General features: G+C 39.6%; 1 protein-coding gene across 6 annotated transcripts; it reads right to left on the reverse strand.

Annotated features, from left to right (window-relative positions):
- Window positions 1-9,169: 9,169 nt before the first annotated feature.
- On the reverse strand, window positions 9,170-21,573 carry LOC105040734 (CMP-sialic acid transporter 1). Of its 6 annotated transcripts, none has more exons than XR_003800204.2 (9): window positions 21,416-21,573; window positions 18,133-18,216; window positions 17,693-17,907; window positions 16,992-17,070; window positions 14,792-14,961; window positions 14,462-14,648; window positions 14,029-14,171; window positions 9,950-10,027; window positions 9,734-9,793 (listed from the first exon to the last, which is right to left on the reverse strand). XR_003800204.2 is itself a non-coding variant. In XM_010917393.4 (8 exons), exons 1-8 carry the CDS (start codon window positions 21,464-21,466, stop codon window positions 9,653-9,655), a joined length of 1,005 nt encoding a protein of 334 aa, XP_010915695.1. In that variant the 5' UTR covers window positions 21,467-21,573; the 3' UTR covers window positions 9,170-9,652. The 6 variants fall into 6 exon arrangements, 2 of the variants coding, with proteins under 2 accessions (XP_010915695.1, XP_019704368.1); XR_003800203.2 differs by having other exon boundaries at window positions 14,029-14,176; XR_831237.4 differs by lacking the exon at window positions 14,029-14,171 and adding an exon at window positions 12,558-12,732 and having other exon boundaries at window positions 9,779-9,793.
- Window positions 21,574-22,208: the final 635 nt, after the last annotated feature.

The following is a 22,208-nucleotide window of genomic DNA, read 5'->3' on the forward strand; positions in this document are numbered from 1 at the left end:
GCATTCGGGAGAAGGTCGAGTAAAACAAAACATTTGTCGAACTTCCATTATCAACAAAAATTCGTTTTACATCATAATTTGCTATTGTCGCCGACACAACAACAGCATCGTCGTGGGGAGTTTGGATGCCCCGAACGTCGTCCTCTGTGAAGGTGATCACGTCGTCCGGGCGCGGCCTTTTCGTCGGCTCCCCTCCCGCAGACGTCCCCGGGCCCAGCCGCCTGGAGATCATGCTGATGACTCCGGCCGTCGGCTGATTGTTCGTCGCTTCTTCAGTCGGCTGGGGTCATCGATCGGCAACTGGTTGGGTCGGCGGATCCTTCCGAAATTTGCCGAGATACCCCCGACGGATGAGAGCTTCGATCTCATCCTTCAGCTGGATGCACTGCTCGGTGTCGTGGCCGTGGCTTCGGTGAAATCGACAGTACTTCCGACGGTCGAGGCCTTTTGCCTTCAAAGGCGGAGGCCGTCGCAGGTATTCTTCCCCCTCGATCTCCATTAGGATCTGCGCACGAGGAGCGGAGAGAGGAGTGTAGGAGTCATACCTGGGGTGTGCTGGCCTCGGAGTCTGCTGCCGGGGTGACTTTTGGATTCGTCGGGGTGGCGAGACCCGACTATCGGTCGGGGGCCTGCTTGGTTCGGCGGGTTCCCGACCTTTCCTCCGCTTCTCTTTCGGGCCTCTGGGCTCGGCCAAACGTCGGTCGGACGCTCCTTCATCTGCGCGCATATACTTGTACGCGCGCTCCAGTAGCTCGGCGTATGTCCGGGGGAGGGTCTTGTCCAGAGAGTAGGTGAATCGGGACGCCCTCAGGCCCCGCTTCATGGCTGAGACAGCCATGTCTTCGTTGAGGTCCCAGACCTCGAGCGTGGCCGTGTTGAATCGCGCCACGAAGTGTCGGAGCGTCTCATTTTCCCCCTGCTTGAGGGAGAAAAGGCTGTCCGACGTTCGCGGCGGCTTTCGGCTGGTGTTGAAATGGGCCACGAACGAGTGCTCGAGCTGCCCGAAGGAGTGGATACTTCCTGATCGAAGACCGGAGTACCAGGCCCTGGCAGCCTTGCGGAGCGTAGCGGGGAAGCCGATGCAAAAAAGAGCGTCAGTTGCCCCTTGAATCGTCATGAGAGCTTTATAGCTCTCAAGGTGATCGATTGGGTCGGTGGAGCCGTCGTATGGCTCCACGTGCGGCATTTTGAACCGACTGGGAATCGGCTCGTCGAGGACCAGTCGGGAGAGAGGTTGGGCGGTCTGGAAGTCGACATCGTTCGAACACTTCTGGCCGTCCATCTGCAACTGGGCGAGTCAGCGGTCGATTTCCTCGAACCGGCGCTCGTAGTCGTCCGCTCGTCGATGCTGGGAGACCCCGGGAGTGAAATCTCCGGAAAATTCTGAGAGGGAGGCCGACGGCGTGCGCGGTCGTTTCTCCTTCCTTGCCCGTTCCAGCGGGGAAAGGGAGGGCTGCTGGGATCGTCGGTCGTCACGCCAGGGCCGCTCCTCCTCTTCTCCGTGGGAGCGCTGTTGAGGGCGCTCGCGCGGAGGTGACAGGGATCGGCGCGGTCGTCGGCGGCTGCTCCTGGAGGGCATCGGACGGGCCGCCGGCTGTTGCTGGAGGCTCTTGACTGCGTCCGTCAGTACGGTCATCTGCCGTACGATGGCCGCGATCTGCGCCTCTGTGGTCACTGCGGGACGTGGAGAGCTGGGCTCCACCGCCGGCGGTGACGGGGAGGCCTCTTCCCAGCGGGAAGAGCGCCTGGCCGATCCGGTGATCCTCGATCGTTGAGCTCTTGTCTTTGTCATCGTGTCCCCTTCCTGGCGCGCCAATCTGTTGCGGCCAATCGCCTCGTCGTCCGATCGCCGGGGAGCGGGCACCTGCAAAAACGAGAAGTCCACACTGACCGGAGGCGGCTCCAGCGGGGACCCTCCGACGGTCAAGTCAGAGAGGTGACTGGGCAACAGTGAGATGAAGACAGAGAGCTCGATCGAGGGAGAGAGGGAGAGGGAGGAGCAAGCCTGTGGTTTCAAAGACGAGGACGGAGATGGAGCGGATCCCTTGCACTGTTGCCCTCCCCGGTTTATATAGTGGAGCACGGTATGGCGCCGTCATTAATGGCGCAGACAAGTGAGGAACTGTCAACTTACTGTAGACTGTCAGAGTCGCCGTGGAAGTGTCATGTCGCCGTGTGGCCGTCAAATCACCAGGGTTGACAATGCCCTCGGCGGGACAATGCCCCTAGATAGCCGTGCCGCACGTTGCTGTCAGAACTGACAAGGTCTGGCGGCTGTACGGCGATTGGAGGAGTCGACCGACCCTAAGTCGGTGGCCAGCTGAGTGGCGTCGGGCCCCTCCGATGGTCGGCGACTCTCACGTGAGCCGGCCATCAGATCTCTGGGTTCAGTCGGTCGGGAAAGGTGCATCCGACACATCCTCAGTCGGTCGTGAGCCGATAATTAGCCGGTGATGGTGTTCGTCAGTCGGTCGCTCCGGCCATCAGTCGGTCGGTCGGTCCTTCCGGCAGTCGGTCGGTCGGTCCCTTCGACCGTAAGTTGGTCGGTCGGTCAGTTCCTCCGACCATCGATCGGTCGGTCCTTTCGGCAGTCGGTCGGTCGGTCCTTTCGACCGTAAGTCGGTCGGTCGGTTCCTCCGGCCATCGATCGGTCGGTCGGTGGATATTTTCCAACATATATATATATATATATATATATATATATATAGATCGGTGAAAATTAAATATATTTCAAAATATGTAAAAGCTAGAAGCAATCGAACCAGCTTTTGTTCGTATGCAAATTGCTTAGCTAACGACTACATGGAAAAAACTTTTGACGGTCAGTTCACTTAACGTGTAGGACTTCGTGTTGGCTAGCAATAACAACACAGGAAGCGGCAGGTTTTGTCGTGATCAGAGTGTCGTGAAACGTTGACAACTGTCTTCCATGCAGCGCCTAGTATCCCTTCTCATCTCATTCAGGAGGTTCCCTTCTAGGGTTGAGCTAGTTGGTAGGTTTGTGGTGGGTTTTCTTTTCGTGGAACTATGAGCTCAATCTCGTGGGCTCAGCAACCATCCGTGGCCGCGAGGCAGTACGGGAGATTCTTTGTACAATATCCAATGGAGCCCAAGCATTAGGCTCAACTATTTATTATATATGAATAATTTTTTATTCAACGCATCTGTTGGGAAAAAAATATACTCCTTCATCGAATTATGTCATATATCATAATTAATAAAAAAATAAATATTTTATATAATTTATTTTTTTTAATTTTTTTCTAACTAAAATATTCTTTTTTATTGAATATTATGACATTTCAGATAATCTTATCATTAGAGTTATCAAAATGGGCAAACCCGACCCTAGCCTACATGGGCTGTGATTATGTGGGCTAGATCGGGTTCGGCTCACTTGTTAAAAGGAATCGTAAAAATCCAATCCGGTTCTAGCCCACGTGGATTGTGGGTTAAGGCCGCGCCAGCTCATTTCTTTTTTTATTATTTTTATTTTTTCTCTCCACTGATTTTTATTGGACTCTTTTCTTTCTGCCCCTTTGAAAGAACCCTAGCGCATGGCGCTTCCGATCAATCCACCACCGAAGTAGAGCCCACCTGAAAATGGCCGGATTGCCATCGAAAGTCGGACGAAACCGCAAATCTCTTCCCATCGCTGGCTAGGGTTCTACCGATGGATCTCCTCCTCTCTCGCTGTACTCTCCTACACCGTCGCTGCTGATTCTCGCAAGTTCGATGATGAGGGAGTGATCGATTGGATTCTGAGAGAGGAGGTTTGGTTTTAGGCAGCATTTCGACGGAAACTCCAGCCACCGTTGGGGGAAAGAGGAATCTTGAGAGGATCCGGAGGGGCCTTAGGACGGCCTTCTTCATATTGACGATGGTGGCTTCGCTTCTTGTTTCATCTACTCCGGTGCTCGTGGCAGTCGGGGATGTGACGGTGTCGCTGGCGCTGGCGTCATGGTTCGCATGCGCGAGGTGCTACGGCTTGAAGGGTCACCGGGAGAGATATCCGAGAGAGAAGTTGGGGGGGCATGCGGGGAGGGGCGCAGGGATCGTCAAGAGGAGGGAGGGACGACGGTATGCCGAGGAGGAGGGGGTGGGTCAAAAGGAGGGAGGGCCATCGAGGATCGAGAAGGAGAGGGAGGGGAGTTCTTGCATCGAGGACCGAGAGAAAGAGGGAGGGGGGCTGGCCTATAGGCTGATCTGGCCCTAAAGCGGTTCAGCCCATGGGCTGCAGGGGTTGGGCTAAAAAGCCCACTTTCATAAATAGGTCAGAATTTTTCAATCCAACCAAATATATTTTTAGGATTAAATGGGCTGGTCCATGGGCCCTGACCCATTTTGACAGCTCTAGTTATCACGTCATATTGTTTTTTTATAGGATATAACCGGATGTTATAGGATGCAACCGGATGTCATAATATTATTATGATATCATGTTAGTTTTTATGATATCCCGATAATTATTTGTAAGATGTAACAGAATTATAAGATATAACAGGATGCTATAATATTATTATAATATCCTGTTATTTTTTATAATATCCCGATATTATTTATAAGATGCAATAGGATATCATAGGATACAACAAGATATCATAAAAGCAAAATAAAATAAAAGAAGGAAAAAAATATTTTGATCAGAACAAATTGAGAAAAAAAGCTCAGTTGCATTAAATACCTGCTCTTTTATTAATTACGCTATATAGTCCAATTAGATAAAGTGGTACATCTTTTTCATCAGAGATAGTAGATAAAAAAATTTTAATTTATTATTAGCTTAATTACATTAAAACCTTAAACTCTTTGGAGATTTTTATTTTTATTCTAAACTCGATTCATTACAATCAGATCCTCGAACTTTTATAATGTTGCAATTTCTTCCCTAAGTACTATTTCCATCGGACGATAATAACAGAAATATCATATACTATCATGTGATATGGTGGAAGTTGATGTTGCATAGAATTTAGCTGATATGGAATCCTAAATTTTTTCTTCTTCTCCATTTCTTCCTTCTAGCTATGGTTTTTATTTTTTATTTTATTATTTTTTCTTCATTTTTTTGGAGCATAACCGGCCAGAGAAGAATAAGATGGGAGAACAAAGCATGAAGGATTAAGATTAGTTATTCTCATCTTCTTCTTAGCTTCTTTTAAAACTTAGATTCTCCAAAGTTAGCTTGGTGAGTTTATAAGATTAGTTACGGATCAAACGAACCAATAATTCAAATCATTACAAATCTAGAAACCCTATCAATCACATAATTTTTTAAGTAAATGTAAGTAACAAAAAAAAAAAAAAAAAGGCAACTAAGATTTTCGTAAGCTCAAAGTTCAAATATTTCAATAGTTGATAAAAAAGATGATGATGGAAGCAGTATTAGTGATGGTTGTGGCCTCCATGGAGAAAGATTTGCAGATGGTGATGGTATAGACAGAGGTGCCGATGATGGTATAGGAGATAGAGTTTTAGAAGAGATAGTGATAGAGACAAAGTGATGAAATTGAAAATAAAAACTGTGGCTAAATAGAAGAAATGAGGAAGAAAATGTTTAGGATTCCACATCAGCTTTTTTTTATGTATCACATGATAGTACATAATATCTGGGTCTGATCGTCAGACGGAAATAGTACTCCAAAGAAAAATTATGATATTATAAAAATTTATGAATCTAATTGTAATAAATCGAAATTCAAGATAAAAGAAAATTTTTTAAAAAAATCTAAAAATTTTGAAATAATTAAGCTTTTATTATACTCAAAGCAACTTAGTTAGCGGCTTTTTTTTTTTTTTTTACTTTGTCTTGGTCTACAAGGCAAGCGCCAAGTCCATCCCATGGCACCCAGAAATATATGACCTCAAGTAAACAAGAGGCACCCGACCGAACAATCAACGCTTGCCATCGAACCACCCAAAATGCCACCCTGATAAACTGGGCACCGGATTCGACAACGAAGGTAGCCAGGATTAACTGTTGAGCACTGTGGGAAATATATAAATCCGTGTGCTCTTGGAACCCATCCTTAATTTATTTCTCCCGCCCGTTAATGTCAGACCCGGATACCTTTTGGCTTCCGGTGCTCTCCTGAGCCACTCTCTCCCTATAAAGGATCCCATCCCCGTCAATATTTAGATATCAGATGGAGCCAGAGAGGGAAAGAGAAGGAGAAAACAGAGGGTGAGAAGAAGCGAAGCATGGAGTGGCTGACGAAGAGGAACCCGGCCGAGACCAACGGGGTAAACCGTCATGGGAAGGAGAGATGTGGGGGGTACTTCCGGATGCCCCTCCACTACCCAAGGTACACCAAGACCGACTACCAGACGATGCCCGAGTGGAAGGTCGACTGCCTCCTGAGGGATTACGGGCTGCCCGTGTTCGGTGACCTCGCTCAGAAGAGGGACTTCGCCATGGGGGCCTTCCTTTGGATACGCTGAGCCCGCCAACCTGCTGCTATAAGTCATGACTACTCGGCATCCTGCTTTTCCTAATCATAGAGTCTCGCAACGTGGGATAATCGGGTTACGTTGTTAGGGTGCTGTTGGTGTACTTTGGTTTGGGTAGTTGTCATATACGTAGGTTATCTGATACAGGGTTTTTAACTCCGTTCAGGCGATCGGAGCATCACTTCGAGTTTGTTTTGCCTTTTTACGAGATGTTCTTATGGAAATTTTGTCGTTGATCATTCTAATATAACTATTCTAGTGTTGTATATATTATTATGTATGTTCCATTGTGCGTGCGTGTATATACATATAAGGATAGATTTGGATAAGGTCAATTAGATTTGAATTCACATCCGATTAAGTTAAAGTTGGACAATGAAGATTCTATATCGATAATCCAAATCATAGATATGATCTACTACATCAAAATTATTTGTATATCAAAAATCATATAATTTAAAGATTCCTGATCTATGCATCAAGTGATCAAAAGAATATATTTAATTTAATTTTATTTTGATTATTTAATTTTTGAGTAGTTGATGCATTGACTAGTAGTCTCTACATTATATAGTTTTTTTTTTTATGTGCAAGTAGTTTTGAGATAATAGATCATATTCAATAATTTGGACGATCTCTATTATAAAATTTTGATCTGATCGAATCTGAGTTTAAATTCAATCGATCTGATTCTAGTCTGATTATCTCTCTATGTGTATGTATATTTTTTTTTTTCTTTTCTATGATATAGCTCTTTTTTTATGACGAAGGAAAAGCGGATGTTTCTCGATCAGGATTTCTTCAGGAAGGGTGTGAATCTAAGATACGTTTTATACACGAAGGTTTTGGTCGGTAGTTGGGGCTAGACCACGAACTTTTCGTTTGGTCGTTTGAAATTAAAAACCGTGGCTTTTCATTCTGGAAAGAAGAAAAATCCGTGGGTTGCAACCGTTTATGGAAAGGTTTCAGGAAAGAAAAACACCTGGGAAATGCTACAGTCCTTTTTACCAGTATTATAAGTACGTGATCTCCACCATTTATTTGCAAATGATGGACTGAAAATGGATAGTCAGATGATCGGTAAGTACCGGTTTAAAAACTGGTTTTGTTGTAATTAAATCAAAAGCTTCTTCCTATATTTCCTTCTTCCTTTCCTGTTTTTTATTTCTTTTGTTCTTTCTTTTTTCTCTCCTCTCCTCCACTGCAATGTGATACTCCAAGAAGTGCACCCAATGAGAAATTATTGTCTGAACCACGCCTTGATAGACCAGCACGCATCTCGGAGCAGGCGCACGGTGGATAACGTGCAATTGAAAATTTGTGAAATATAAGGGTTAATGTGGCGTGTTAACCACTGTGAGATTTGGGTGGCCTACTTGGGCGTGGTCCAGACAATAATTTTTCGCATCCAATATTTTTTCAGATAACGCATGGTATTTTGCCGCCGCCATGTGCTTCAACCCTATCGCTCCACATGCACCACCACTGCCCCCACTAACAAGAACACCATGCCGGTCAGCTTCAGGTCTATAAATTTCCACCAACACTCCAATTCATTAACCACCGGCACGCCTCCATGTTTGCTATCCTTGATGACGGTGTCAGCTCCACCTTAGACCCATATCTTTGTCTCCGACGATCATGCTCATATGTTTAGTTCCAGGCTGACTATGCATTGAATAACTTTTAGATATTTTTATAAAATAAAGGAACTCAAAATTATTCATGTTGAGTAAGATCTTCAACTTCTTTGTCAGTGCCACCATCTTGTCTTCATTTGATAGCATCCATAACCTCCACTACAAGAGATGACCCTCAAGTACGCGGACGGTTATTTCCACCAGTATCTAAAGTGCTCAAGAACACAATGTCTTGGATTATGCTTGTCAACCATTGATGTTATCAAATTAATCTATCACCATGCACCACACCAATCATCTTATCTCTCTTTTTTATATAGACTCCATTCATCATGCTCTCATTTTAATGATTGACCCACGGAAGCGAGACCAAACTGAATAGCATGATGTACATAGTGTAAGATATAATGTGCCTAAAGATACATCGTCTTATATTACACCTGTCCATAGTGGGGTCAAGCTGTGAGTGGCTTGAATTAATGGTCATATGCTCCTCCTTTTTTTTTTTTTTTCTTTTGTTAGAAATTGCGCCTCTGAACAACAAATATGAAATCCCTCTCTAGCCTTTCGTATGACATACAAGCGGTTTGGTTATTATCTGGAGCTATACTGCCAACTTCGCCTCTGGCACATTGTTCCTCTAAAGGCGAGCAATGCTCACCTTCTCCACCAACATTGCTCACCAACAGCTTGCTCCATTTCACTGGAAAAGAACTTTCTACAATTTGATAAGCACCACCACGGAAAGTGTAGAACTGCACGCACCGCCACAGTGATTAGCTCACGTATAGAGCCGAGAAAAAAATTTACATGCCATACTCCGATCTCACGCGTAAGCTAATCACCACAGGCGGTATAGAACCGGCGTTCTGCACCGCCCGCGGTGCACAAAGAATGAATTTCTCTTTGATAACAGCAGACTCAGCGGCAAATCTCATGACAACACTCTTCAACATCCTCAGCCCAGGCTCGTCCAAAATTTAGGACCATCCTCGGCCCAAAAAAGAAACCCCTGAAGAAGGCTTTAGAGATTGAAGTTCAGCCAGCTGAACACCACTCTCGGCTTGAAGCTCTATTACTTTTCAAGAAAAATAATTGATCAACATATTAAAACCTTTTTTATGAAACAAATGTCTATATGTGTCACACTGAAAATGTTTTGACTATTTTCTTAGTTGTCCTGACAGAATCTACCGATCTGATCCCCACTTCTGCGCTGTTCTAGTCTAACCAACCAACCAACCGTCAGTAATATCTTAAAACATATTTAGATAATCCTGTAGGATCGACTAAAAATCCCATAAAAATCAGAGAATGTATGTCTTACAGAATGACCATGCATTTTTTTCGAATCAAGGTGCTTGATGCTGCAGGCAGAGAGCTGCTTGCCTCGACGAACTGATCGTTTGATGTTTGCATTATCTGATACTGCAAGCTACAAAGTCTTCACACTTGGTTTTTCCATCACACAGGGTCCATATGGGAGCTGAGTTGCAGGGATGTTGGAACCAGATTCTGGCTAATTGAATCAGTGTTATCTGTTAATAGGATATCTAGCATCATCATTCTCCTGCTTGTTGGACGGTAACTTCCTTGAGTGTGTCAGTTGGCCTCTTTGAGGTCACTGGCAAATCCACAAGCATGTGCACTGGAGCAAAGTACATGTGTAATGAAATCACGCAGATAATTATCCCCAAGAAGAGCTGCAAAATGAAGATAAGAACACATTTAACATGTTTAATACTCACAGCTAAACCAGTATATGGACCTGCACAACTTGTCATAGGACAGCATAGATGATAAAAACAACCACATTAACGTCAAAATTCAGTTTTTCACCTTGATGTCCTGAAGCTTACCTGCACACTAGGCTTGAAATTAAAAAGGAATATTGATAAAACCATTGTTAACAGCATTGCCATCGATGTTGAATATACCTGGAGGATAGAAGGAGCTGATATAATATGTATTGAAGAACAATTAACCATGAGAAACACATCACGGATTCACATAAAACTTGGAGTAGCAATATCAAGAAAAGAAGGAAAAAAATAAAAACTAGGCGCAGCAGCATTACATCCATCTGACAAAGCTCATAAGGCAAAATTAGCCAGATCCTTCATATAAAACCAACATAATAAGGTTAAGAATGTTGTGCATACTGTATAGCAATGTTTGTACTGTGGACCCTTAATTCTAGTCATGCTAAATATTGTCAGGTTCTGTCCTACAATCGCATGAGAAGATATGCAAGCAAGTCAAAATAAACAATGATGGACTTGAAAAGCCAAAGCACTATTTTATAATCCATACCATCTTACATGACTTCAAGAATTAAAATGTTGTATATCAACAAAATAATGAGGTCTGCTCATCTAAATAATTTTGCCATACTAGATTTTAAAAAGGAATGAGCATAGGCAACACAAACATTACCAATACAGTACACACATAACACACACTTCCCACATTTTAAGGTTTGTTCTTCAATCATGCTCTTTTTTTTTTTTTGTCTAATTCATAGGTTCCCACATAACACGCATAACCACACTTCCCACATAACACACACTTCCCACATTTTGAGATATTTTACAATAAGTTCAGTTGCTTAAAAATAACTCTCAAGCAGACTATGAAGTAAATTTAGGGGCAAGCCATACACCTTGGAAAACAAATCATAAATTGTAGTTATTCATTATATTTCTTGAAATCTTTTTTCTTAATTTTATATGCACCATAGTGCTACAATGTGCAATGGACGTGATGTTTGAAATTCCATGTTTGTCTGTTAGAAAAATTGCAAGTCGACTCTCCCTTTTTCCTCATCCACTTTTTCTCGCACCTCCTTTTAGAGAGAGAGAGAGAGAGAGAGAGAGAGAGCAAGGCTGGAACCAAATGTGTGTTTGTCTGTTAAGGGCCTTAAGGCAATGGATGGACAAAGGTGCACTTAGGGCCGAGGAGCGTAATCAACATTCTTTTATTTACCGATGCTATTCACACACAACCAACTGGCTAGTCTAGCAAAAGATATCTTCTGCTGCCTTGTGGAATAAATCTCTACAAGGGCAGGACAAGAAAAGGACTGTTAAGCTTCTCATTAACTTCATGGCTTATTTTCTTCAAAAGAGGCAAAAGAATGATGGATGACAACTTGGCTTACATAGCTTACTTAGAGGCACAAGACGATTAAAATTTCTTATTGTTAAAGCAATATACACTTAGTAAACAAAACAAAGCATCAACATATACCTTTCCTTAATGCAAACATTAGATGATGGCCATTGCCATTGCCATCTCCCCCCAGTTGTATGTTGTAAGTCAAATAGACAAATTGCAGGTCCAAGGCTAGGCATGGATAGTATCAACTCTAGAATTATTTTACGTACTCCTGGTATTAAGCTGTGAAAACTACAACTGAACAGCCAGTAAAGATCAACTCCTAACCACCATAAGAATGTAAAAATTGAACATGGTGAATATTCATGCCTAAATCTCCCTATCATTCCATGGGATTGATCATTAAAATACTCTTAGCTGGATTGAAAGTAGATGCTCATTGATTGCAAATGACCTGCACCACCACATACCCTAACAACAACCAACATAAGACTTTCTGAAATAGCATCCATCCCTCAGCGCATATTTACAAAATACACCATGGTCATCACACTGGGGAATCCATAAGTCAAGATTATGTTATGACATAAACAAGATTTGGGTCTACCATTGATAACCAGATCTGGCCTAGTCACTTGACGAACTGAATCATGTCAAAATTTAACAGACCAGACATGAATATTGAACTGGTATTGTTGGGTCTCATCGCGTGTGGTGAGATTTCATCATGCTGGATCTAATTAAGCAAGATAGATACCAAGCCTAGTTAACAGTTAAAGTTTGAGTCTCAGTTTAGAATCTATACCTAATCAATGATCCAGATTTTGCGTATGAATTAGATTGAAATGGGTTAGGTTCAGTTAATTTTGGACTTACATGATATGCTTCATCCTTTATCATATTTCTCAACTAAAACAAGAAGGTACCAGTCTCACCCTAAAAACATGCTATATTTATTGTACTTGTTGGCCCATCAGAGGTCAATGTAAGATCATATAAATCCTAATTGATCTAGAGGATATCCTCAAACACCATGTCTACATATTTGCTTGTGATACCATGAACCTCTTCACCTAATTAACAATATTGCAAAACTAAGACAATCTTGCATATGGTATAAGAGGTCAAAGTAATAATATCACTGTGTGGATTTCTTCCCATAACAACTTGACTTCTTCCTTAAAAACAAGCAGCTGAATTTATTCACTCTACACCTAATCCCAAATGTGTAAGGTTGCATAAGGCTCCATGTACTTGGATCCTAGGGTGTCATTTTTTGTTTTTCTTTCTCTTCCTCAATTTTTATCCACCCTTATCCCCCTGCCATAATAGTTGTAATCCACCACCAACCTCATGCCGTCATGGTAGATATCTTCATTGTCATAAGTTGCCATGGCAGTTCTGATGTGCTCCTCAGAGTCAACTAGTCCACTCCCCTCCAGCAAATTATGTACAATGGTCATTCAATCATCTCCTTTGCAGTCCCTCTTGTCTTTCCTTTTTCTTCCTCATGATCTTCCAAAATCTGCAAGATTTTTCTGCATTTTATGCTCATAAAAATCAAGAATACTCCCAAAAAGTGCAAAAATGTGCACTTTCAAGAAAATTGTTGGATTATTTCCATTAACTATTGCTCTGTGGCATGTCAATAACCTACATAATCACACGCTTCCTAGCAACAGAATGCTCAGACATACAACATATATTAAACCTAATAAAGAAAAATTAAATATAAAGCATGTGGCATACACTCATTCACATATTTCTATTAACTTAAGCATGAATTTCATAAATCTGATAAATTTGATAATTTGTTTCTCGTTTGGTTGGATGTGTCCTTGGTCGCCCTGGAGAAGCCATACCCTTAGGAAGCTTATCCAACTCATCGCTTAGCCCCCAAAAAAGGAAGACAACCCAAGTAAATCATGCATAATTGAAGAGGAAAGACTCTCTAAAAGCCGGTGGTTTCTTTGTGTTAAGAAGGGATACTTCTTGATGTTTGTCAGAATTCCGACTTGGGATACCTTTGTCCGATTTCCTGCCCCTTCATTATGATCAGTAAAATGGGAAAAGCGGAAGAGTGCATATTGAGAAGACATGAGAAAAATGGAATTTTATAATTCATTTCAGATATATAACCATAATACTGATAAATATCCTAGCACTTGAATGGCCATTCTTAATACAGATGTATCTTGCGTCATAAAATTTATTAAATTGGCCACTTTTACCTGTGTCTCTTCATAAATCTTTTCCTATTTTGCACAAAGCCATGGCATTCACATTTTTCATCATTTTAAACAATGTGCAGTCAGCAAGAAACTCCCAGTAGATCCATGGAACTTTCATAGGCTTCTATTCTAAACCTAGCACATGTTTGAAGAGAACAGATTGAAGATCTAGTTTAAGATTGGACTTCCTCAACCATCATTAGGAAGTTATTAAAGGACTGAGTTTTGGCATATAACTAGCATGAACCCCACCTGAGTTGCATATCTAAAAAACTATGAAAGGTTTACAATGCTGCTGCATTAAGGCACTTCTATACACTAGACATGTAATGTTTCCATTAAACCATCATGATGTAAGCTGTAAGTTCAAGAAACACATTCCGAAACTTCCATGACAAGCATTGATCATAGAATTTCAGATCTGATGGTGACATTGTATTTAGCAAACCTCAAACCTCTATGAAAGATCTTGAAAACAAATCTTTTGTCCTTAATTTCCAACTTAAATGAAACCACAAACACATTATTTCCACTACACGTAATAAAAAAAAGAGCTCCACTATTTCCACAAAATTATTAAGCAGAAGTACCTGGGCTTTCTTTGCAAAGATGCAAATGCATACTCTAAGTTTGAGATGGGTTTTAGCGCCCATCGTATACTATATCTATATTTGATTCTGGTCAGGTTCATGAAACTCTTTCCTTCACATCACTATAACCACTCCTCCATAATCTGCTCTGAAATGATTTTAAGAGGTGAGCAAAAGGCTTTTCTATTATCATAATCCTGATAGAAATTAATTAGAATAAAAGAGATATAAAACAAACATTAAATAAATGTCACAATAATCAAGAGAACAATCAGAAGAATTTGCCAGACTGTCATGTCAACATGCATGTTCTAGTTCTACTCATGCCCAAAAATAACAATTTTGTAAAACATGTCTTTGATGCTCAGGTTTAACGACCAAAAATTTATTCGTATATCCACATATGATTACAATAGACAGTAAATAGAATTACCTTCACAATATTGTCTGCATATTTCATCAACCATGACACCAGCAACCCAGTAGATCCTAAATTTAATACAACAATCCATGTGGTAATAGTGTATCCACTGAGAAGTCGTTGCCACCATGGTCCATTCTCAAATCCAACTCTAAAATCATCCAAAAGAAGTCGTGCCATGTTAAAGATAGAGCCAAACCTGGCAGTATGAGATATAGGGAAGAGGTTAGCAGAGTCACACCAAGAGGCATATTTTTCTTCAATGCCTAGGAAAGCTCAACCTATAGATACTACAAGCCTAGAAGCAGTAGCAGTGTTAAATGACCCAATGGAGATACCTACGTGTATAATTGTACATTTTGCCAGTAGAGACTGTCATTGTTCTTCTTCATTAAGTATTCTGTATAAACACCAGCTAGTGCAGAAAGACAGGCAGAAAGTAGTCCCAGCATGTATCCCTGCATAGGTGCTGAAAAGAGAGAGTCGCATGATGCTTCTCCACAGCCCTTCACCTGCATCACACATGAGAGTAATTTACGCTTAAGAATAGGGTGGATTTTGTTTGCTTGATAGTTCACAGGAAAAGATTGTTTTTATACAAATTACTAGTGAAATTTTATTGATTGTTTTCAAGGAGTATCCCCTGTGGCTTTTTCTCAAGAAACACTAGATCATGGCTCATATCTGAACAATGAAATATCTTTTTTGCCAAATAAATTTTGCAAAATATCTGATTCATAAAGAAATAGATACATTTGAGCAATAAAACATGATTAAAGATTCAGGAACAAAAGATAGTGAATCATATGGGACCCTTCTCCAAGGCGTGTGACCCAACAGGTCATTCCACTAGCCTGTTCTAGGTTCTGCAGAACCCATCTAAGTGGCCAGTGGACCTTGTGGAGCCCACAATTTGCTGACGTTTGTCCTAATAAACCTTATTCAATGACTGTTAGACCCCATGAGCTCCATAATATGGCAAGATGGATCCAAATCCTGCCATGTTTATGACCACATCAACAATGGATTTACCAGATCTTCCACTAAAACATGTCCTGCCAATTTAGATAAAGATTACTTCAGCCAGGATGCTACCATGAAGTGTTACCTTTCTAATACCCTACTTTCGGTTCACTCTTTCTCTTAAATCCTACCTATTTGTTATCATGCCATAAACCTCTCAAGCCTATTCTAAGCCCTACCCATTAAAAATCAACTTCTGAAAATAGCAAAATAAATCAAAAACTATCAAAAAATATAGAGCAAGCCATCTTTCTAAAAGTTGATCAAAATATGTACAGAATAAACTTCTAAGTTCATCAAATGCCAGTTGCCACACAATTACATGAATTTTCCAAGTTTCATCAAATGAAAAATCTCCAATGAGTTTTAATGAAAAATGTCTGTCAGAATGATGCTTTATTCAACAAATTGGTCAGAGTAGACAAAAAGGTGTTCAGATCAATCCAGAAATATCCAACACCTCCATCCTGTCATGCATCACTTATTGCCTGAATTTTATCAAGCAATAAGCTTGATCAGGGTTCAGCATATTTTAACGATATTCAGATTTACCAAAGAAAAAGGTTATTCAGAAGAATGGGATTGTATGGAATCCAAAGCGATGCAGACTTTAGCATAATTTTCAAAAGTTTAAAGAAAGATATCCTTCAGAAGGGTTCCCCAGACTCAAAACTTCCGAGTAAATACTGTTGAGGCTAGCAGCTACAGTGCAGATTCCAACAAGAATATAATACAGTCCAGATCTGGGGAATTTTCCAGCAGACAACAGAAGAGAGAATTTAAGAATGGTATAGTATTTTGACAGTCTTTTATAAATTATCAAAGATGAAAATGTTATGCTCCTTATCTTTCATACCCAACTAATTATCCTTTTAATTCTTCATATGATGGATAAAATGGTAGCAGGAATCCACTTCTCCATGTGAAACCAAGAGCCTGAGGGTAATACAGACATCTCTAGTTGTTTCCAACAGATTCGACCACTAACAAAACTCCAAACCAACCAACAACCACACAGGTAACTGCGAAGCAAAACCAAACTAATTAATATCTTACTTTGAGAAAATATTTGAAGATAATCTAGGTGAGCATCTCAGATTTAAATACCAATATCTAAAGCTCAGAACATAGAATACAGGAATGATCTCACAGAAGACAGTAGATTATTGACATCATGTACAGTATAACCAGATGCAGTCAACAATGTCTAGATTTTGAATTTTGATTTGCACATGATATGAAATGAATTGGCCCCCCAATGTTTACATGGCTGATTCAAAGGACTGGCTTTAAACTATAAAACAGCAAAAAGCACAAGCAAGCATCCAGAGCATGACCAGTGACATGCCAATATTCCTAAGCAGAAAATATCAAATAATAACAGGAAATTGCGGCAATTTTTTTTTTAAAACTTCTTCTTGCCATAAACATGCTCAATAAAAAAGGAATAAAACCAAAAAACACCTTTATGATACAAAAGTGTGAAAAAAGGGACAAGTTTCGATAGTAGAATGGCAACCTGACTTGTAGTTGTTCCAACAGCTAATAACACAATTGCCATCCACTGTAAGGTTGACAATCTCCTCCTCATGAACAGCCTAAAACATCAAAAGGAGAAAATTTTGCTAATAACTATTTTTCTATTATTCAAAAATCATCTGATTACATGAGCAAACTCATGAATAAAAACAGACATATACTCCTCAAAAATATGTTAAAGATTTAGGATTTTAGAACTACAGACATATAAATGTTTTCAGGTTAGGCTTTTACTGTTAAAAGAAATAATTAACATCATAGACATCTTTGGGACATGATGTAGGGATAACCTAGTGGAAAACATTTTCCTAGTTCTTACTTAAGTCATGAATGTGAGTCTTGATCTTCATGTTACTCTACAATCAGGACTCATCCAAAATTTCGTATATGTAGCCATGCAACTTTAGTATAGCAGCAAAGTAAATACATAGAGTCTCAAAATGAAGGGGGAAAGAACAAATATATTAGGAAAAAAAAAGCAATGTTGAAACATTTCAAAACATGTCTATAATGTCAAATGTAATATTTTGGAAACTTTCATGGCTGAATAAGAAAATATCTTACAAAGATCTCCAATTTATTGTTGCCTTATGAATAAGCTGATCGAGAACAAGAAATTAATTCTTCAGCCCAATTCTATATATCAAGTTCTATATCTCCCCCAAGGACTAAGAGCAGTACCTGAATAAGATACCAGTTGTTACAATTTTGAGATTGCCCATTATCTGATATGTTGATGGATCCACATATGTTAAGGTAGAAAACTGAACATTATTGTGGATCAGATATATGACAGAGGGAATTGGAAATAACCGCACAGTCCTCCATTCTGTAGTCATCCTTGGAGGACTTGATGAATTGCATTCTCTCCAAAGGAAGAAAGTGGATACTACAAGCTAAAAAATAAAAATAGGATGACGGTGTCAGCAGGACAACAACAATGCAACTACTATTAAACAGGTGAGTGATGCTTGTAAAGAACATATAAATGTTCAATCTCAGATACCCTATAATGGATCATGAAAATCTGTTGATGAGATGCTTAAGGTTCCAGTCTATGTCTAAGAGTAGGTTGCAGTGAAACAGACCGGGCAGAGTTACAATATGAGAGGGCAAGGTACCTTGAAGATTTCTGCAAGAAATGGAACAGTAGCATAATCATATGAGTAACCACCATTACTTTGTGAGAGCGTTGTCAAAATTCCCTGTCATGTATACAAAGAGAAATATTTTTTCTGTCAGTTGTAGCCAACAAGCCCTTCTATAGCTGACAACAGCAAGGTGATCTGCAAACAAATTCAGTTTAAGCATCACCATTTTTTACCAATAATGTATTACAACAGGAAAATATTCTAAAACTAGATCCATTCTTTGAGACCCATAACTTGAAAAGTTTGTGAATCCAAGTTCTTAACAGCTAATACTTCATAAGAAGAGACCAAGCAAGAGAATAAGATAAGATTAATATATAATATAATAAAATAAAGTTTGTTAGATGACCACCACCACTACAACCCTCCAGCGATTCAACACCCTTGAAACCTAGTATAGTACATTATGCAGTAATGTTCCTGCCAATCCGGGATCCTAAGACAGGCCCACTGGGAGACCTAGGTTTTGTTTGGGATTGCTGTAGATAATAGAGCTTTTGGAAATAGATCTTTTGAGAAGTAAAGCTTTTGGAAGTAGAGTTTTTACAAAAAGCTGTTTGTTGCTTGCTAACCACATTTATAAAGTGTTTTGGACTCTAATATATGTTTGGTAACTAAAATAAAAAAATATTTTTGATATTATAAAATGACAATAAAAGACATTGCATAGTATTGTCTAGTGGAGAATATACAATATAATATTATATATTGTTACATTATTATATTATATAATATTATTATCATATAATATTGCATAACATTATAATATAATATAATATTATTATAATTATAATATTATTTATAATATTATAATATTATAATAGATTATATAATATGTTTATAATATACATATTATTATATTTTGACATATTATTTTATTGTATAATATTATTATCATATAATGTAATATAATATTGCAATATAATATTATATTATATTATTATAATACAATGATATTATATTATTATTAAATATATGTTATATCAAATTATATTTTTATAATATAATAATATCATGATAGATTATATTATATATTTATAATATATCATAATATTAATAAATTATATTATGTTATATTTATAGTATAATAATATAATATGATATGATATAAGATGTGTTTATGAGATTTATTAATGGACATTTCGGTCATTAAAAAAATTTATTTAAATCAAAACAGCTTTCCAACATTAGCTAGAAAGTATTTTTGGAAAAAACTTCAAAATGAAGCTTTTCTCAATTAGACTTTTTCAGCTTTCTGACAAAGTCAAAATAGCTTTTCAAATTTTTTTTACCAAACATCACTGTACCATCCAAAAAAGCTTTTACTTAGCCAAACAGAGTCTTAACCTTTGGCTTTTTTCACACAAAATAGCTTTCCCAGGACTCAAAAGTCATGCCATTACACTTGTCAGTCCAAGCCTTCATTGAAAGACCAAGCAATGGCCCCTAAAATCCAAGCTTGTGAGTTCTTGATTATGCCATTTGGTTTAACAAATCTTGTAACAGATTCACAAGCCAAAAAGCTTAAGCTATTAAGTGGAGGATCAGCTCAGGCTTATAAACCCATGTAGCACCTATTTATTAGCTAATGTGAGAATAAAGGACTATAATAATCTTCCCCACCCAACCTCCTATGCCCTTGTCACAGACTGGCTCCTACTTGAGAGGGGGGGCATCAAAGGCACCAATGGCCTAGGTATTCCGTGATCCTAATATTCTTAGCAAGAGACTCAAATGACTAAAAAGTCTGTGACACGTACTAGGCCTGGCTTTGACACCACCTATCATGGACTCATGCCCCACAAACTTAAACTATTGGGTGGAGGACCAGCCCAGGCTTATAAAGCATCCCCTTATTAGCTAACATGAGATTATGATCATCTCCTCCACTCAACCTTGTGATGCCCTTAACACAAATTGGCTGCTACTCAAGAGAAGAGGCCCATCCATGCACCCTAAAAACCAGCACCATCTTTTCTAGTGATGACATATCATAGGTGATTCCGAATCTATTAGCTTGTGATAGTTTATTTCTCCCTTCTCCTTATTACATATGTATATAATGTCACTGAGATCTCAAAAGGCTTACATCAGGTCCATTTTTGAGAAAGTCCAGCATATCTCTTTAAGTTGGTTGCTAGAACTCAGAAGACAGCAGAAGATGGTTAGAAACTGAGTACCAAAAGCAATCTTCCTTCTTTCTTGCAGTTGCCCTACACCTTTACACATCCATCGTCACTCATGTAGGATCTTACATACTGATTCACCAGGCATCTAGTTTTATCTAGTTTCAAGTTCCTCTTGACCGTCAAGGTCTTAGCAATTTCACATCAGAGATTGAATCATGATTAAGAGTAAGTCCATTAATTAGAACCTTGTTACATCAAGATGGTTTGTTTCTCACAAATACTACAGCCAGTACTTAAATGATGAATATAAGGTATCCATCAACTTATGCAGGTGCCTTTATTCTTGATGGTACAATGAAATGTGAAAATATAAGAAGTTAGCATGCAATCATTTCCCTATCTCAGAAAATGTCCTTGAGTTTGTGGATCCACCGACTGTTAAGAAATAAAAAGGATGGCTGTCAAACCAATGCGTGCAGTTTAGCCAAATAGGAAAAGCATGGAGAGAATCTCCATCCATTAGAAATTTATAATAAAACAGTAATAAAGTAACAATATCGAACAATACAACACATAAAGCAACACTAACCGACACAGAAGTAATCAGTCGACAACATATAAGAATCAAGAACCTTACATCCATCAATTTCAAATCCCCTTCAACAAATTCTAACAAGATTGAATCAGAACACCTGCTACCCATATTTTTATTCCCACAATTTGTTCGAGTGCAGTTATCACATTTCAGTACAGGAAACCTTTAAAATCGGAAAACAAAGGAAAAAACCAGTGCCAGAAATAGTTATCAAGAAACGCTTTAACGTTTTGGCCCCTCATCAAATTCATCGAACAATCCCCACGAAATATTTAAAGTAAATCTAGAGTGAAAGCAGAGTTTCTTGATACAAATGCAAATAAAAACCGAGAAATATCGGAAAGATTCATAGGCGCAGCGAGGCAGATCAATTCCCACAATGGATTGGGGTAATTATCCCTGAAACCCTAAAGCTATAACACGCAATGAATCAAACACGGATCTGGGGAGTTCTTTGGAACATGAAATTACCAAGAAAACGAAAAGAAATGCGAGAAAGGGGGAAGAAAATATAAGCTAGGGTTGGGACCTGGGAACTTGTGAGGATGGTGAGAAGAGCGGCAATGAAGTACCACTGCATCCTTTCTTTCTCGCGGAGGTCCAACGATTCAAGAAAGGCCGGAAGGAAGATATGGGAACCAATCACAATGCCGCGTTATATATCAATCCCCGTGTCTCCGCCGCACTAGAGCTCAGTTTCCATTTGCTAACGTCATGTCACATTCCCGTTGATATTAACGTGTGCGTGACATTATTTGATTTGATAATTTTCTTTTTTTTTTTTTCTGAAGTTAGGCGAACCTTACAAGAATTACGGTCTAGGAAAAATACACAGAACAAGCGCCTATATGGCCAGCTACGTTCTGATGGACAAGTATTGTAGTCGGAGACTAACCAATAGGCTGGCTGGTTACCTTCCGTGGCATATGGTGTGCTTGGGGAGAATCGCTAAATCTTATAAAGCATTAGGGAAAATTTAAAAATATTAATAAACGAGCTATTAACCTAAGCAATAATGTTAGAGCCACTTTGGAGACTAACATGCTTAGGTTGGAATACTATAATAGCCGTGCACCAAACCTTTCCGGGCCGGTCGCAATTCCATAAGCGGCAAAAATTATTTGACATGCCATAGTGCTTGGCCAGAATGTCCTCAAACAAGGGAGACAATTCCAGCACGTCTATAAAATTGATCTTTAGTGATCTAGGGGGAGGAGGTGTCCTACTAACGAGCGAAGTAGTTTTGCGGGGGTGACAATAACGAAATAAGGAAGAAAAAGATATACGATATTTATATCATTTAGTTTATTTATCTATATTCA

The sequence above is a fragment of the Elaeis guineensis genome, chromosome 3 (genome assembly GCF_000442705.2).
Source record: "Elaeis guineensis isolate ETL-2024a chromosome 3, EG11, whole genome shotgun sequence".
NCBI lineage: Eukaryota > Viridiplantae > Streptophyta > Magnoliopsida > Arecales > Arecaceae > Elaeis > Elaeis guineensis.

Bases quoted from the DNA above. Each gene is read 5' to 3' on its own strand.
- LOC105040734 (XM_010917393.4), bottom strand. From the start codon at position 21,466: ATGCAGTGGTACTTCATTGCCGCTCTTCTCACCATCCTCACAAGTTCC. The intron at 18,217-21,415 runs GTCCCAACCCTA...TATACATGACAG, and splicing joins CCATCCTCACAAGTTCCCAG to GGAATTTTGACAACGCTCTC. The intron at 14,962-16,991 runs GTTGCCATTCTA...TGTGTGATGCAG, and splicing joins TTGGAACAACTACAAGTCAG to GTGAAGGGCTGTGGAGAAGC.